The 17,162-nt window shown below is 43.2% G+C and overlaps 2 protein-coding genes across 2 annotated transcripts in view; both read right to left on the bottom strand.

Annotated features, from left to right (window-relative positions):
- Positions 1-2,094: 2,094 nt before the first annotated feature.
- LOC148047328 (uncharacterized) lies at positions 2,095-15,120 on the bottom strand. Its single transcript, XM_087711434.1, has 6 exons — positions 14,991-15,120; positions 14,667-14,793; positions 14,353-14,469; positions 13,517-13,599; positions 7,902-8,028; positions 2,095-7,346 (listed from the first exon to the last, which is right to left on the bottom strand). Exons 3-6 carry the CDS (start codon positions 14,447-14,449, stop codon positions 5,353-5,355), a joined length of 2,301 nt encoding a protein of 766 aa, XP_087567560.1. The 5' UTR covers positions 14,450-14,469; positions 14,667-14,793; positions 14,991-15,120; the 3' UTR covers positions 2,095-5,352.
- A 1,262-nt stretch (positions 15,121-16,382) lies between these two features.
- Positions 16,383-17,162, bottom strand: part of LOC106556396 (uncharacterized) — a 13,145-nt gene continuing 12,365 nt past the window's right edge. The window contains exon 6 of the mRNA XM_087711377.1: positions 16,383-17,162. This exon is cut by the window's right edge and continues 2,754 nt beyond it. The gene's annotated coding sequence lies outside the window, so the exon portion shown is untranslated.

A 17,162-nucleotide genomic window follows, 5' to 3' on the forward strand; every position in this document is an offset into this window, starting at 1 on the left:
GGCCATGTGAAAAATAAGTGAGCTGTGGCTGGAGGAGACCTCTAGATTTTGAGCCTCATCAGCTACTGGTCTGGGATTTCCACATCTCAGCAATCATTACCTCCTCTAGACATTGCATTATGGTCCGCGGGTGGTCTGCGGAGGTGGCAACAGAGTCAGACAGTGAGGAGGTTGGGGAAGAACATGGGCTAGTCCTGGGGTCTGGAGAAGGCTCAGATGAGGGCTCTGCATCGGAGGCAGAGAGGGGGCCAGGGCCATCTGGGAGTTATGTACAGTCTCCAGAGCCTCCAGTAGGACAGCAGCGAGGCAGAGAAACAGGCTCCCCCTGTTCCCAGTGCGTGCATGCGCAGAGCTGCCAGAAGGCAAGAACACTTAAAACAGAAGGGACGACTCAGGAGTAAGGTTTGGAGGTGATTGCCCTCTCCCATAGGACATAAAGGAGGAGCAAAGGCACATGAGCCTTTGTAGGAAGCAACTTGGTTCATGCTGGTCAGTTTACCTTCTGAAATTCCATTTGGACTCTTTGCTCCATGTGGCCTTGCCAAGCTAATTGCCAATTAAGTCTTTGTCAGTGTTTTCAAAGAAGGTAAAGGTGGATGTTTATCAGCCTTATCCCGAAGGACCTTGGCAGCCTCCTGTAGAACTCTTTCCAACTATTTGGGATTCATTACCGGCTGTGAATGAATATAATTCACAGCCTTTGAAATAAAAATAGGGTTTTTGGACCTAATTATGTGCTTCTTGTGCATTGGTGTATCAGGAACCCATTGCTTCGCCCAGAGCCCACCTCTGTCCTCTTTGGAACTCCCCATTTGAATACAGAAAAGGTCCCCTCTAGTTGCGCTGCACACAATCTGCGTAACCCCTCCCCCTTTTCTGTTTCTGCTCCAAAGGCTTTCCCGGCAGGGAGAAATCACAAGAGATTCTACCCAGAGACAGATGACTCAACAGAAGGGAGCCCTCCCATTGGTGGAACCTATTATTTGGCAGCCAACTCTGAAGCATCCTGGTCAAGCCCCAATCCCAATTGTTCCCTTTTATGGGGAGGGGGCTTGTGGGAAGCCTCCATGGGCTCCGCCTGTTGCTGCTGCTGGTTGGAACGTTGGCCAGGAGCCCTGGAAGCAAAGGGAAAGAGGACCCTAGTAAGGGTGGAGGGGTGGGAGGGTCCATAGATGCTGCTGGGTGAGAAGTCTCCCTCCCAGGTGAGACGTGAGCGACACGGGAGCTTGTGTGTCTCCTCCCTTTTTTTCTTGGCTCCTCCCCTCCCAATGCAATTCCCTCAGGTAAAGAAGGGGGAAAGGAGTTCCCAGAGGGGTTGTTAGTCCCGAAGTCATGTCTGACCTATCGCAACCCCATCAACATTCCTCCAGGCCTTCCTGTCCTCTACCATCCCCCAGAGTCCATTTAAGCCCACACCAACTGTTTCAGTGACTCAATCTAGTCACCTCATTCTCTGTCATCCCCTTCTTCTTCTGCCAGTAATCATCCCCAGCATTAGTCCCAGAGGGGTGGGAGGAGCTTATTCTGGCGAGGAGAGGAGCGAGACAAATGTCATTCTGAGGGAAGAGCCACCATAGGGGAGGGTGTCTTTGGGGTCCTCAGGGAAGGACTGGACTCCTGCCATTCCTGTCAGAAACCACATTGGGCCACCTTCTGGTCCCCTCTTCCCCCTCAAGGGCCTTTTTTTAGCTTCTCTGATGGAAAACCCCTGGGGGAGCTTCGAAGTCACCCCGTCACTGAGGCAAATGTATTGGACCATCCCAGATCCCCACACTGGATCCCCTTTCACGCCCTCGACCTCCACTTGCCCTCAAGGACCCTTCAGAATAATCATGGTATTTCTTTCAGGGCTTCATTTGTAAAGGGGAAGAATGCTGGCTGGACAATAAGGAATATATTGGACTTATTTGATTAATACATTATGTAATTATATTAAATAGGAAGGTAAATATAGATGCTGTCTGGATGTCCCCACTGTGAATCAAAGTGCAAATCCTTAAGGCCAAAAATACCTTCCAAGTTGTGAAAAGAGTAAAAGGCTTAAATTCCAATAAAAATGCCGGGATTTTATTAGCATTGTTACCAGGGGTGAGTTCCGGCTGCTGCTACTGCCGGTTCACTTAGGGACACGCTGCGCTCGCATGCTCCTGGAGGTGCTGTGCATGAGCGCATAAGACTGGCCCATGCCATCCTGGCAAAAGCGCACACAGACCCGGCCTACCCTATCCTGGTGTGCTCCCGCCTCTTCTGATGCGCACGTGCCCCTGCTTGGATGGCGTGTGCAGGGCCTCTGTGTGTGTCCGTACACCTCCTCCTTTACACATGCCACCCGCCAGGATGTGATAGGCCAGGCCGAAGTGACACAGGCCAGCACCTTACCGTTTCCAAAACAACCACATGGACCGGATCCGATCACATCGTGGGACTTATCTGGCTCGCGGGTCTCATATTTGACACCCCATTTTGTGCTAACTCTGTCCCACTGTCTGTTTTGGCTTGTGGTTGGAGAGCAGGTCGCCGCTGGTCATTTTCTCAGGCCCCTTGCGGTGTCCCCCATCTTGTGGCATGCCGGTGGAGCCTGTTCCACTCAAAACCTGACCGCAGTGGCTAACAGCAGTGCCGAGGTGCATCGGGTAGCAGGCCCAGCAGGAAGTAGGGAGGGAATGGCTACAAGACAGAGGCTGACTTCAGTCCAGGGAAGGGACTGCAGCCTCAGGGGCTCTGTCTGAAGGAGCTGCGTCAGTCGGGCAGCTCCCTGAAGGTACTTTGGAGCTGCTGCCTCGCAGGGCAGGGTGGAGTTCAGCTCTCCGCGCCAAGCAGCCCTGGTGAAGGAGGCACATCATTGGTGGCAATACTGCTGCCACTCGGCAGACCCACCCAGCACTGTGAGGAGGCAAAGCGGTCAGCTAAAAAGGCTGAGTAGAAATGGTAAAACACATCCAGCCCCAGTAGGCAAAAAATGGGCACCGCAAGTGGGCAAAGCCAGATCCCCATTGTCAACCTTGCCACCCAGGCCCAGTAGAGATGGAAGCAGAGGCAAATGATCCCAGCCGGGCTTGGGCTGCCATGGTGCCAATTGATATCCAGTTTTGAACGCACATGATGGCTGCCTTTTGCCTGCTGGGAATGAGCATTATATGTCACCTCTACCTTTCTAGCTAGCCACTTCGCCTCCTTTGGGCTGGTAGCTTCAATGGTGCCAGGGTGCGTGATGGGAACGCATTCTATACACAGGCAAAGTACAAGATCCGTGAGGGGGTGGAGATGACCAGCAGTGACCTGCTCTCCAAGCACAAGCAAGAGAGATAAGATGGAGAAGGCGGGCTGATGATTTCTAGCAGCAGCCGCCCCACACAGTCCTCACCTTGTCTTGGCCCGCGGCCACAGCAGTAGCCAAAGGCAGAGGTGCGGGGAGAGGCACACGGTTCAGCCTGCTGTATGCATCAGGCAGCCATCTGCACTGTCCCAGCCATATGGTATGGAACAGGCAAGCCCAGTGGTGCCCATCACATGCCTCTTTCCCCGACTCTGCCTGCTGTCGATGCCAACACCGCCATGCCTGTTTCTCGGAGGGCCAGCTGAAGAGTCCCTGCTGCAGACACCTCCCCATCCATGTAGTAACATGCCTGAAAGGTCAGTAAGTGCAGCCACCCTGGAAACGCTAAGGAGCCAGCCCATGACATTTGGCTCTGCCCATCCCATCCCGGCGGATGTGTTTGTGCGCAGGGGCGCTAACTACATGCAGACACAGGCCCTGCCCACGCCATCCCAGCAGGTACATGTGTGCACAGGAAGCGGCAGGAGCACAAGGGATCTCCCTCCCATCCTGTATGTAGCCTTGATGTGGGTAATATTCATAAGGGAAATATTTTTTTAAAAAAAAATTATTTATACATTTTTCTTTAACATATTTAACTGCTTAGTAAACAGTGTATTGTCTGGGTCAATTTACTTGTACATAATAATAGTAATAAGATTATTCATTTATACCTAGAAATAATCTTACAAATTCCAATTACTACCTGTATTGCCTAACCATTGATAAAATAAATCCTGTGTCTTCTTTGTCCTTTATCTTTAATGTTATCCATCTGCACAATCTATTACTTTCGGTTATACCTAACAAAATATTTCTGGCTTTAAATCTTTATGTTGCTTTAACATTTTCTCTAACTATGTGTGCATTTTTTCCCCTTTGGGCATATCCACCACATATGGTAATAAGAACCCAGTGTCAGATTATATTTCAACATTTGGCACACGTTTTTAAATTTCCTTGTACCCTTTCTGATGTCAAATGGCACCCGTAAAACATTTTATACATGTTTTCCTTATAGATAGTTGCCATTGTAACTATCTATACCAAGCTGATATTTTTGTGTAGTTTTTTGCTTTACATTTTTCCCATACTAAGAATAGTCTTCCTTACATCGTGTCTTTGAAAATATCTATGTATGTTATTCTTTTCATACCAGAAAAAGGAATGCCATCCCAATTGAAGATCATGTCCCTCCAACAGTAGTAGTCTTCTTAGATTTATCCATTCTTTCACCCAAGTTAGTACAGAAGCCTGGTAATAAAGTTTGCAATCCAGCAACACAAAGCCCCGATAGTTTTTAGATTCTTGCCGCATTTTCAGTCTTTCTTGCTCATTTTTCTTTTTCTTCTAATATATTTCAAGATTATTGTATTTAGCTCATCAAAGTATTTTCTCTCTAATTTTATAGGGATCGTTTGGAACAAAAAAAGTACCTTTAGCAGGATATTCATTTTTAAGGTTGCTATTCCTCTCATTGACAGTTGCAAGGTTTTTCAGTTCTCCAAATCCATTTTTTGTTTCATTTTTCAGACATTTTTTCATTTCAGACATTTATTACGATTTATAGGCCGCCCTTCTCCCTGAGGGGACTCAGGGCGGCTTACAATCACGGGAAGGGGGTGCAATAATACAAGACAAACAGTGAGTAAACAAGATAGATAATAAAACACCAACTTGCATTCAACAGTCAACACTCGGGCGGGTAATTTAAAAGCTTATCCCCAGGCCTGCTGGGAGAGCCAGGTCTTAAGGGCCGTGCGGAAGGTCTGGATGGTGGTGAGGGTACGAATCTCAACGGGGAGATCGTTGTTGTATTAATCTTTTATAATTGTTCCTTAATTCCTTAATATACTCCCAAATATTTAACTTTTTTGATTACCTGAAGGTCCATCTTCTTTGTTAATTTATTTTTCTGTTTATCTGTAAGGGAAATAAGTTGATTGCTGTCTGCAAGATATTTTTCTGGCCACTGTGGATTCTCTCTTGAGATGCATTCTCTTTTCAAAAAAACTCATCCTGCATTCCGTGCATTTCTATTTCTCTCGAGTATGGATCCTCTTATGGAGAGCAAGGTTATTGTAAAATCTGAAGTTCTTTCCACATTCTAGGCATTTATAGGGTTTTTCTCCTGTGTGGGTTCTTTTATGGGAAGTCAGAGACCTACTGGCAGTGAAGATTTTTCCACACTCTGTGCACTTATAAGGTTTTTCTCCTGTATGGATCCTATTATGGAAAGTAAGTTGACTGCTTCGGCTGAAGCTCTTCCCACACTCCATGCATTTATAAGGTTTCTCTCCTCTGTGGATTCTTTCATGAGAAGTAAGAGAAGTCTTGCTAGTAAAGTTCTTTCCACACTCCAGGCATGTATAGGGTTTTTCTCCCGTGTGGACTCGTTTGTGGAGAATCATGTAACTGCTGCTTTTATAGCTCTTTCCACACACCATGCATTTATAGGGTTTTTCTCCTGTGTGGACCCGTTTATGGGAAGCAAGTTCAGAGTATTGCCTGAACACCTTCCCACAGTCTAAGCATTTATAGGGTTTTTCTCCTGTGTGGATCCGTTTATGAGAAGTAAGAGAAGTCTTTACACTGAAGCTTTTTCCACACTCTGTGCATGTATAAGGTTTGTCTCCTGTGTGGACCCGTTTATGAGAAGCAAGGGTACTGTTTTGGCTGAAGCCCTTCCCACAGTCTAGGCATTTATAGGGTTTTTCTCCTGTGTGGATTAGTTTATGAATATTAAGAGCACCCTTTCCCTTGAAACTCTTCCCACACTCAATGCATTTAAAGGGTTTTTCATCTGTATGTACCTTTTTATGGGACGTAAGGGAACACTTCGTAGTGAACCTTTGTCCACAATCCATACATTTATAAGGTTTTTCCCCCGAATGGATCCTTCTATGACACAGCAGGTAATTACTACTTTTGAAGCTCTTCCCACATTCTATGCATTTAAAGGGTTTTTCTCCAGTATGCCTCCTTTTATGGGAAGTAAGGGAATTCTTCCTACTGAACATTTGTCCACAATCCACACATTTATAAGGTTTTCTCCCTGTATGGATCCTTTTGTGGCACCTCAAGTAACTACTACTGCTGAAGCTCTTCTCACACTGTTTGCATTTATAGGGTTTTTCTCCTGTGTGAACCCGTTTATGAGAAGTAAGAGCACTCTTTGCACTGAAGCTCTTTCCACACTCCATGCATGTATAGGGTTTCTCTCCTGTGTGGACCCGTTTATGGGAAGCAAGGGTACTGCCTTGCCTGAAGGCCTTCCCACACTCCATGCATTTATAGGGTTTTTCTCCTGTGTGGATCCGTTTATGACAATTAAGAGCACTTCTTACACTGAAGCTCTTTCCACAGTCCATGCATGTATAGGGTTTTTCTCCTGTATGTATCCTTTTATGGGATGTAAGGGAACACTTCATACTGAACCTTTGTCCACAATCCACACATTTATAAGGTTTTTTCCCTGTATGGATCCTTTTGTGGCATATCAGGTAACTACTACTGCTGAAGCTCTTCCCACATTCTATGCATTTAAAGGGTTTTTCTGCAGTATGTACCCTTTTATGGGATGTAAGGGAATACTTCCTATTGAACCTTTTCCCACAATCCACACATTTATGGATCTTTTTATTAGAAGTTAAATTAACTCTTCTCCCAATGCTTTTTCCACAGTCCACACCGTTGTAGGGCTTCTCCCTTGCCTGGTTCATTTTATGTAAAGTAGGATTATTACTGCTGGAGCTTTTTCTAGTTTTGTAGTGGTTACTACCATTGGGTGTTGCTTTGAATCTTTTTCTACTTTGAGATTTCGCCGTATTTTCTTTGGAATCACGTTGGGTCAGGAAATGTTCCATTTCCACACATTCAAGAATAGATTTTTCTCTCTGATTGTGCTTCTTTTCATGTTTCTTCCTTTCCCGCTTATTTGTACATGTCTTCTCAGGAATTTTAGTTTTGATTATTTGCAATGGCACTAAATTCGGCTCTTGGTCATTTTCCTTGTTCTGCACTTCGAAGGCTTGCGGGAGAAGAAAAATAAATTAGAATAATCTACAACATCCACTGGTGTCCCTATGCATACATTTATCGACTACTGGGCATCTGTGGAGAAAGGAATGAGGGAAATGACAGCATGGATATTAGTTATTAACTTAAAAGACTTGCATGGCTGCTCATCTAACCCTCACTCTTTAAAAATTTAAAGCAAAAACACGTCTTGACATCAGGACTTGGCACACAAATTGTCTCAACTATGACCTACCCAACTTGCTTTCAATAAGACAATATATGTCATTACAACACAAAGCAAGACAAAATTTGTTGCTGAGTAGGACAACTACAACAGGCAAAAACATCCTCTCCCTAATCATCTTCCCAATAACTCTGCAGTAACGACCATGGCCCATGGATGACCACAAGACTGAATGTCAACCCCTGCTGATCACTACACTGATCTTTTTTTTCTAAATGAAACTGCTACTCAGAAGACCATGAAGGGGGACTGGAATTAATGTCAAAGAAAAAGAGAATAGATTAAATCGTTTTTAACAATTTACGTACAGAGGAACCTTACCTAAAGAGTCCACAATCTTAGATGTTTCCAACATGACTTCTTGATACAGAGCTTTCTGGCTGGGATCAAGCAGCAACCACTCTTCACTGTTGAAACGGATGGCCACCTCTCCAAAGGACACAGGACCCTAAAGAAGGAAGAAACCCCGAAGAAGACTTGATCTCTTTCAATCTACAAATCCTAAAAGCACAAAGTTCTATGGAAATTTTCAGTCATCCGTAGTCATGGTTGTCTTAAAAGTGCTTTTTTCCAGAGGCAACTGGACTTTCTGGTTTTTCTTTGAAAAGGTTTCACTTTCCATCCAAGAAATTTCTCCAACGATTAGGAAGTCCAGTTGGCTCTGGAAAAAAGCATCTTTGGGACTAAAAGCCAAAGTGAAAATTCTTGATTGGACATTTTCCTAGGTGGGTTCAACACTTTATATGATAAAAAGGAAAGAACTCACAGCCTACTGCTCGCATTCAATGAGTGCATGTTTTATCACCTTCACTGCCTCGTCTGACTTTCAATGTCATCAACCTGCCTCAATCAAGTGGCAGAGAGTGCCTTAGACACACCACCTATCAGTGGCCCTAACATTCCATAATGTTTGCAAGAGGTTCTGTGGGATTTCTGTCTGACGTACTAACCAAATGGTCTTAGTGGTTCTTTGAAGGTCAGCCTTGCTCACACTCGTGAACATTTCAATTTAGCGTTTTTATTAGTTTTTTGAAACATTAAATACAAAGGGAAAAAAAACATGGAAAAGTAGGAAGAGAGGAAGGGAAAAAGAGGGGATGACATGGCCAGCAGCTGACATGCCCAGAGAATCTCCTCTCCCCGGACTGTTGTTTTTCGAACTTAACAACAGAAGGAGCAGGCTTTCTTTTCTCTGCTTGACTTTCCGAGGTTAAGGAAAGTCCCAGAATCACCTCTCAAGATCTCCGATAACAGCAACAGCCCACAAGTAGTTTTAGCAGCCGAGCATCCAAGATAAGTGGTGAACTGAAGCTGGGAGGTGGGGTGGAAACTATGGCGTTGTTGGACAAAAGATCTGTTTTGGCATTTATTTTTGAAACAGACAATAAGCTGTTTCTTAAACAATTTATGATACTGTTACCTTTAGAAGCTATACAGGCTCTCTTTAGTTACAGCTTACCACTTGTTTTTGAAGTTTTGGATGCTGTTTTTGACACTTCTTTATTATAAAACCACAGGGAGAGGAATGCTAGAAGCAGCCAAAATAAGGAAGAATGGAATATTCTTTTGTTTGAAATATAAGGATAACATCTGTGGTTTTAATCTACTACCTTTTCCCCCTGAAAATAGAACTGAACTTATAATTTTTTGGTCGCCAAAATAAGCACCAGGGCTTATCTGAACTGGGCCCAAAACATGTCAAGAGTTTTGACAGCATGACTATTATAATGAGATAAACCCAGAAGCAAAACACAACACAAAGCACACAGAGCCTTTAGACAATTAATAGTGATTTATATACAAATATATAAAGACATATACTGTGGGGATAATTGCTTTTCTCAGTGGCTGGCAAACCACGCTGAGGATGCAACGTCAGCACAATGATCCTTCCTTAATAAGTATGAAGCCTGAGGAATGCAACTCAGCACAATGATCATTAACCTGATCCTTCCTTAATAAGTGTGGGCACGTAGGCACATTCCATCGCTTGCAACAACAAACCATGAGCTGTCCATTAACCTTCTCAACCATAGCTTGGACTTTGTCTAGCTAATCCAATCAGTACAAATGTCCTTTGATCAATGAATCAGTTTCTGCCACGTAAACTGTTTTATGACAATAAAACATGAGCTGTTTGGAGTGCCTTCCCATTAAGTTTCTTCCTGCTTGTGCGTCTTTCTTCTTCATCGCAACTACATCATACATGGTAGATAAATCCCTTACCACTCAGCTACAGACACAAGGAGAGAAATGAGATAAGAGAGAGAGAGGGAGGGAGGGAGGGAGGGAGGGAGGGAGAGAAACACCCTCTAATGGCCATCTATTTATAGACACCTCTTAAAACAGTAAATGATTTATGTGGACTCCACCAGAGTCGTAAAGAGGCGATAGCTGTATTGCTGAATCATCCTTATTGCATCAACTTACAGTTTACAACTTTACATCAAATGGCAGCTATTAAATCCTCATTCCCTGACATCTTATTTTTTTCGCTGTGGCAATGGACAAAGTGAGGCAGTGGGGTGGAGGTGGAGGCCGAAGCTTCTCCTCCTTGCTCGCCACCACAACAAAGTAGGAGGCTGAGTGATGCACCCAGTTCCGCAGCTAATACGTGAGGTGGTGGGAATGTGGTGGACAAAGCCCCAATATTATCCTTGGCTGCCCAGCCTGCAGAGCTGTGATGATGGCAGAGTGAGGTGGCAGTGGCCAGAGCAGCCCCTTCCCCATGCCACCCAACAGCGGCTGCCAGTGGGGCACCACCTACTGCCACTCATGTTCCATCACCGGTTGCCTGGAGCCGTTGGAGATTTTGGCTTGCTACCTGCTTTCCAGCTCCAGCCCAGCTCCCCTCACTTCCCCAAAGGATACGTTCACTAACCTAATTTCTAGCTCACCACTGTTGTGTGCAGGGCACCAAAGGAAGGCTGTGGAACTACCAGTAAAAAAAGGTGAATCGGACCTTCCAACTTCGTGAGATCATTTCTCCCCCCACCCCAAGAAGTTGGAAAGTTTGATTGATCTTTTTATTCTTTAGTCACACAAACTTCACACGGCAGCTGAGAACGGAGCTGGAAAGCAGGTTAGTGAAGTAATTGTGGTTCCTCTGGGATGGGAATTGTGGATGCAAAATCCTAACCCTCCACCCTACCCCACCCCAGAGTGGAAAAAAAAGTATTTTATTTTACTTTTTTACTTTTAAAATAATTAGTTGCTCTGTACTGTTTTCTTCCGGGTGGTTGAAATCTGCTGATATTTAAGGGTTCTGATTGGTTGAGAAACAAAGAAATAATTAGATTAATTAATAAATAATAGTCTAGAACACCAGTGGGATCCACAAGGATGGCCTAATTCTAAGCCGAGGTCAGTTATAAACAGATTCTTAATCTGTCCTTGGAGAAGATTTGTCATTCTGAATCAACCAAAATATATTAATCCTATAGATGATATTAAAAAAGAACAAAAACACAACTAGGTGTAGAAAATGCGGGAAATGATCAACCTACTGTGTTGTTACAAATACTTGATAATGCAAACAACCTAACTGTAACCTCAGAATATAAATCTGACTTCACCAAACACCTGGATAGATGCTAATATTACTTAATACTTAATATTATTAATTCCAAAAGAAGACTCAGACTTGACACAGATAAAGAACTATAGGCCTATATCATTATTAAATGCTGTTTAATTTTGTTTTGCATCAATAAAGATTAAAAAGATTTCTGAATGAATGTATCCACCCAGATCAAAATGGGTTTCTTCCAAAAAAACAAATTAAAATACAATACCAAGAAGAAGAAAAATAACAGTTCTCAAAAGAAACCAGCTGCATAAAGAATTCTCTGACAAATTGAAAGACATAAAGGACAAGTATAAAAAGTGGAAACATAACTAAGGCAGAATATCAGCAAATAGCCCGAGCCTGTAAAGATGAAGTGCGGAAAGCTAAAGTTCACAATGAAGAAAGACTTGCAACAAAAATAAAAAATAACAAAAAGTTTCTTCCAACATGTTAAAAACAAGAAAAAAGTCAAGGAACCAATTAGTCCATTGTTGGGAGAAAGTGGCAAAAAGGTGACAAGCAACAGGCAGAAAGCAGAACTACTTAACTCATTCTTTGCATCTGTCTTTATACAAAGGGTAAAAAGAGCCCAACCTATCATAAACAGCACCACAAAAAATGGATTAGGAACACGTTAAAATAGGGAAGAAAATGGTAAGTGAACACCTGTCTACCCTAGACTAGTTCACATCATCAGGACCGGATGGATTACCCCCCAGGGTTCCGAAGGAACTGGCAGACAAGATCTCAGAACCACTGAACTATATGTTTCAGAGATCCTGGAGCACCGGGGAACTGCCAGAGGACCGGAAAAGAGCTGATGTGGTTCCCATCTTCAAAGAAGGGGAAAAAATATTCAGGAAACTACAGACCTATCAGCCTGACCTCAACACAGGGAAGATTCTAGAAAAGATAATCAAGCAACGAATTAGCGAACACCTAGAAGTAAATAAAGTAATAGCCAAAAGCCAACATGGGTTGTCAAAAACAGATCATGCCAGACTAATCTTATTACATTCTTTGACAAAGTGACAAAATTTAGTCGAGTAGAGGAATACTGTCGATATAATTTATTTGGACTTCACTAAGACATTTGATAAAGTAGACCATAACTTACTACTAAACAAAGTAGAAAAATACGGGTTAGACAGCAGGCTGCCAGGAATAGCCAATGCTCCAGAAGATAAGCTCAAGATACAAATGTCAACTCAAAGCATTTGCATGTCTATTATCAAGTTGCCATGGTGAGGAAACTGGGAGGGGGGGAGCACATTCCACGCATAATTAATTAGGGCATCTTTCAGAAACCTGACAACAGAAGGATCTTGTCAGACTTGAACATTAGGCACTATCTAACAAAATGAAATTCAATGGTGAATTTCTACATTTAAGCAAGAAAAACCCAATGCACAGGTATAGTATATATGGTACCTTGCTCAACAGTCGTAACTGTGAGAGGGATCTTGGGAGTCCTAGTGGACAACCATTTAAATATGAGCCAGCAGTGTGCAGCAGCTGCCAAAAAAGCCAGAGGGTTGGACTAGAAGACCTCCAAGGTCCCTTCCAATTCTGTTATTCTATTCTATTCTATTCCAAAAGAGATTATATTTAATTTTGTCTCTAGTTTGACATTGCTTCCGGATTTTCTGTGTGCAATGTGAAAAAAAAAATGAAACTTTGATTCTGTTTTTGTAATCTAGATAGGCTTATTGTTATAGAAATAGCTTGTACATAATGTTGTGTAAAAGCAAAAAGTTGTGGTTCTAGTGTTGTTACCTTCGACTGTGCCAAAGAGTGTCGGAAGTAGATGCCTTTTTCTTTTCTTTTTCTCCTGTTACACTATATGTCTCTTTTTCCCTTTCTCTCTTCTTACTTTTCCATGTTATTTCTTTGCATTTTATACTTAAAAAAATTAATAAAAAAGTTAAATTGGGGGGGAAAAAACCAATCATGAACATTAATGAAAATACAAAGGATATATGTCCAGGCATCAAGATGTAGGTGATACACAAAGCAATTTCTGCTTCTCCTGGTTTTATCCCTTTTCCCAACAATAGGAAAAAAAGATTATACTTACAATAAAGTAGATTTAGCCTAACTATTCATGTCTCCATTCTGCTTTATTTGAGACAGGCAACATGAACTGCCATATGGGATTTTTTTTTGAAACCAGAATTATACAAGGAATTCCATAGATCTGCAAATCTTTGTTGACAGGTTGGCCTAGTTTGACTGATCGTAATTTAAATTTCTAATTTCTTGGTTGTGTCTTGCTCAGGAATAACAGTAATCATAGGTTGAATCCCCAAAGGAAACTAGAGGTCTACTAATTCTCCCCCATATAAATGGCTAATCTCTCCCTTCCTACCTGAGTCAGGAATCCAGCGGCTCTTTCAGCTTCATCAACAGAAGGAGATGATTCAGTGAACAACAGTGACTCCATTTTGTCCACTGGAAATGAGAGAGACAGAATGGAAACAGGAAAGGCTTCAACTTCATCTTTTCTGGCTTGAAAGGAAAAATTAAGATTTCTTCCTGTCCTGCCCAGGAAACCTCCATTTTTGTCTCTTCAACACACTAACTTTCATAGCCTCCATCATGGGAGCCATGAATAAAAGGAGAAGACCAAACCCCACCACATGCTGAAGAACAAATCTGAGTTAGATTATTCTCCTAATCTTTTGGAACAACACATGGCAGTTTATACCCTCGGCATCCGAAGCATTTGCTCAATCCCTGTAAATTCTCTCCCCCCCCCCTGCAGTTTGAAACCAGAGAAATTAATGATGTTCTAGCAACCGAGGAAACATGCCTGAAAGATCAGGTGGTGTTGGAAATGGCTCAGCAGGGATCTGTGTAGGAATTTAGTCAAAATTATATATTAAGGAAGGCCAAAGACAAAGAGAAAGCTCTCATGATGGAAGAGGAGCCAGAATGCAACTCAAGGTGGCCCCTACAGGAGTCGGTCTTCTGTGAAAGGTAAATCCTAGGGTTAAGGTTAGGGTTAGGGTCCTAGGCTTGCTCTGAAGGGAGGGAATTCCTTTGTGCACCTTAAGTCTTCTAGCTTGAAGAGGGAGTTCTATCTTTCTTATGGGGTCACTTTCTACTAAGTCCTATGACTAAGACCCGAGAAGACGCAGAGAATTAAGAATAACTGGAATCTTTCTAGAAAGTCCCCAATCCAGTGGAACAGTCTCCCCTTACCTAGTGAAGAATTCTGACCTTGACTTTTATCCACGGGGATTCCTCTGGAAGACAGATCAGGAGAAAGATTTGTGAGATCCACCCAATTACTCCCCATTCCTGGAAGGACCTCAGAACCTGAAATATAAGCAAAGGAGAGCAGTTAAGAGAACAGGACAAAAGAGGGTCTGGGTATTATTTTCTGCCCACAAAACTCTTGTGTCCATCAGTGGCAAAGGATGAGACCCAATAAGAGAGTCGCTCCAAAGGAGATACTCTTTGGAAGAATGCAAGAGACCGATATAGCTAATGAGGTTTTCTAAATAACTACTCACATTATTAATCTCCCAAACCCTATCAGGGAGAAATGGAAGAATTCAAGCCTTCTCTGCCAGGCTCAGAAGGGATCTTCCATCCACTGGCACCGCCGGGCAACTGGTCTCCGCTGGCTCTCCAAAGATCCTTCCAGGAAACAATGTAAGTGGAGATCAAGCGGGGGTTCCTTTAGGCTTCCTTCTCTCCTCCCCCCTGCCCCATTCTGGGGTCTCTCCCCATGCAGACCCAAGAGCAGTTATATGGGGCGGATTTCCCGCTCCCTCCAAGCCTCAGATCTCCTTCCCTCTCGTGAGGAGGATCTGACTATCGGGATATTGTCTTACTCGCCCGATTAGATTTCCCACGGAGACTCGCAGCCGGAACTATCCGACCAGGCAGACGGAGTAGAGCATGCGCAGTGGGCTAGTCAGTCGGCAGCCAAGAGAGCGCCCCCTGCTGGCTCCTGGCATGGAATCTGGCTGTGGGGGCAGCTCTGGAGGGATGGAGAGAGAGAGAGAGAGAGGGAGAAAGACCCTCAAAGCTTCAAGGAAAACAGACACAGGAAAAGTGAAAGGTTTTCTAGAAAGTAAAAGTGACCTTCCCTTGTCAAGGGTGGGGGAATGGGAGGGACCATTGATGCTGGGGGGAAAGGGTGGGAGAACTGGACTGGGACCCCACTCAGGAGACGTTGAGTAAAGGCTGCAGGGCGAGGGAGGGAGCTTACGAGACTCCTCCCCTTTCCTCTTGGCCACGCCCCTGCAGTGCTATTCCCTCAGACGGAGTAGCGGGGAAAGGATTTCCGAGAGGGATGGGAGGAGCCTATTCTGGCGGGAAGAGCGGGGAGAGAGAGAGAGAGAGAGGAGAGAGATGCGCCTCTGAGGGAACCGCTGCCGTTTGTGGATCTTTGGAGTCCTCAGGGTGGGATTCGTCTCCTTTCTCTGGGTCAGAGACTGAATTGGGCCTCCTCCTGGTTCCCTCTTCTCCCTACGCCCAGAGCCCCTTTCCGGCTTCTCTGATAAGATTCCCCTGCCGCGGGATCCTTTGAAGTCACCGTCAATGAGGCGAATGACTCGGGACGATCCCCATACTGGATCCCCCTTCAAGCCCTCGCCTCCAAAGACCCTTCAGAATACGGATGGTGTTTCAGACTTCATTGGCTGGAGAATAAGGAATATATTGAATGGACTTATTCAATTAATGCATCATTTAATTATATTAAATAGGAAGGTAAATATAGACGCTGTCTGGACCTCCCCACTCTGAATCAAAGTGCAAATCCTTAAGGCCAAAAATACCTTCCAAGTTGCAGAGTGAGGCAAAAGGCTGAAATTTTCTGGTTCATCTTTGAGTCCTCCAATGCAAAGAAAGAAGAGAAAGTTGGCGGAAGCACGTTCAATGATGCAGGGATTATTTCCACAGACCTAATAATTAAGTTCTTCTCAAATTCCATATATTTACAAGGAGTATAATGGTATTCCCACATTAAAATAGGCTCTAGTTTCACCACTTTGTTGCTGCCTTTATAAGGTGGATCCTGCATTGAGAATGCTTTCCTCATGTTCCATGGATGTATGTGCATCATTTTCTATGCTGTGTGAAACTGAATCAGATCTGAGTTCATTCCACCTTCTACCACTTTCTAAACCTTTTATTACACTTCTCCCCCATGAAAATCTGCATCTGATTTCTTCATTTAATTTTCTTCTTCAATTCATATTAAGTAGGAAACATTTACATTGCACAATTATTCCCAATAATTTATTATATTAACCTTGCAAACCAATATAGTTAATAAGAAGGATATACTAATGTTATTTAAAAAGCTATGCTAAGATAAAAAGCACAGTCACAATCATACTACAAAAAAGAGTTGTTCTTAACTTGGCCCCTTAAAATTTCAAATTAGATTGACCTTTCTAATCACATTGATATCACAAAATTAAAGTGCCACTAAAGTAACATTTTAAAACCTTGACCCAATGGAAAATATGGTTCTGGTTATTTACAAAAACTGAATAATTTAAATCAAGCAATTTAAATCCCTCCTTTTAAAAAATACATTGCTCATATAGTACAATGTTAGATCAATAAAACCATTTTTAGCATCAGCTATGATCATAAACTGACAGTTATATTTCTCCTTTGAGCTGGGTTAATGCAAGTTTGCACCAGACAAATACAAGTCTAAGCAGACATATACATAAAATATTCAGAAAAAAAAGATTCACTTCTAAACGAAACATGCACATATATGAAAAAAGAATGAACAGCTTATGTATCTTGCTACATGTTTAAAGAAGGCCAATAGTGTGAACACAATTACATCAACTCTCCACAAAGCGTGGAGCCTGGCGAGACTTACTTCAGATGTTGCTTCTTGCCTAAATAAAGCAGTTTGACCAGACAGGTTTTGACAGATTTTGACACAATGAATGCATCAATTTACATTATAAAGACCACACTTGGATTATCGCATCCAGTTTTGGTCACCACGATATAAAAAAGATGGGGAGACT

The sequence above is a fragment of the Thamnophis sirtalis genome, unplaced genomic scaffold (genome assembly GCF_051295495.1).
Source record: "Thamnophis sirtalis isolate CommonGarterSnake01/CBP01778 unplaced genomic scaffold, rThaSir2_p1.2 scaffold_3, whole genome shotgun sequence".
In the NCBI taxonomy this organism is placed as follows: Eukaryota; Metazoa; Chordata; class Lepidosauria; order Squamata; family Natricidae; genus Thamnophis; species Thamnophis sirtalis.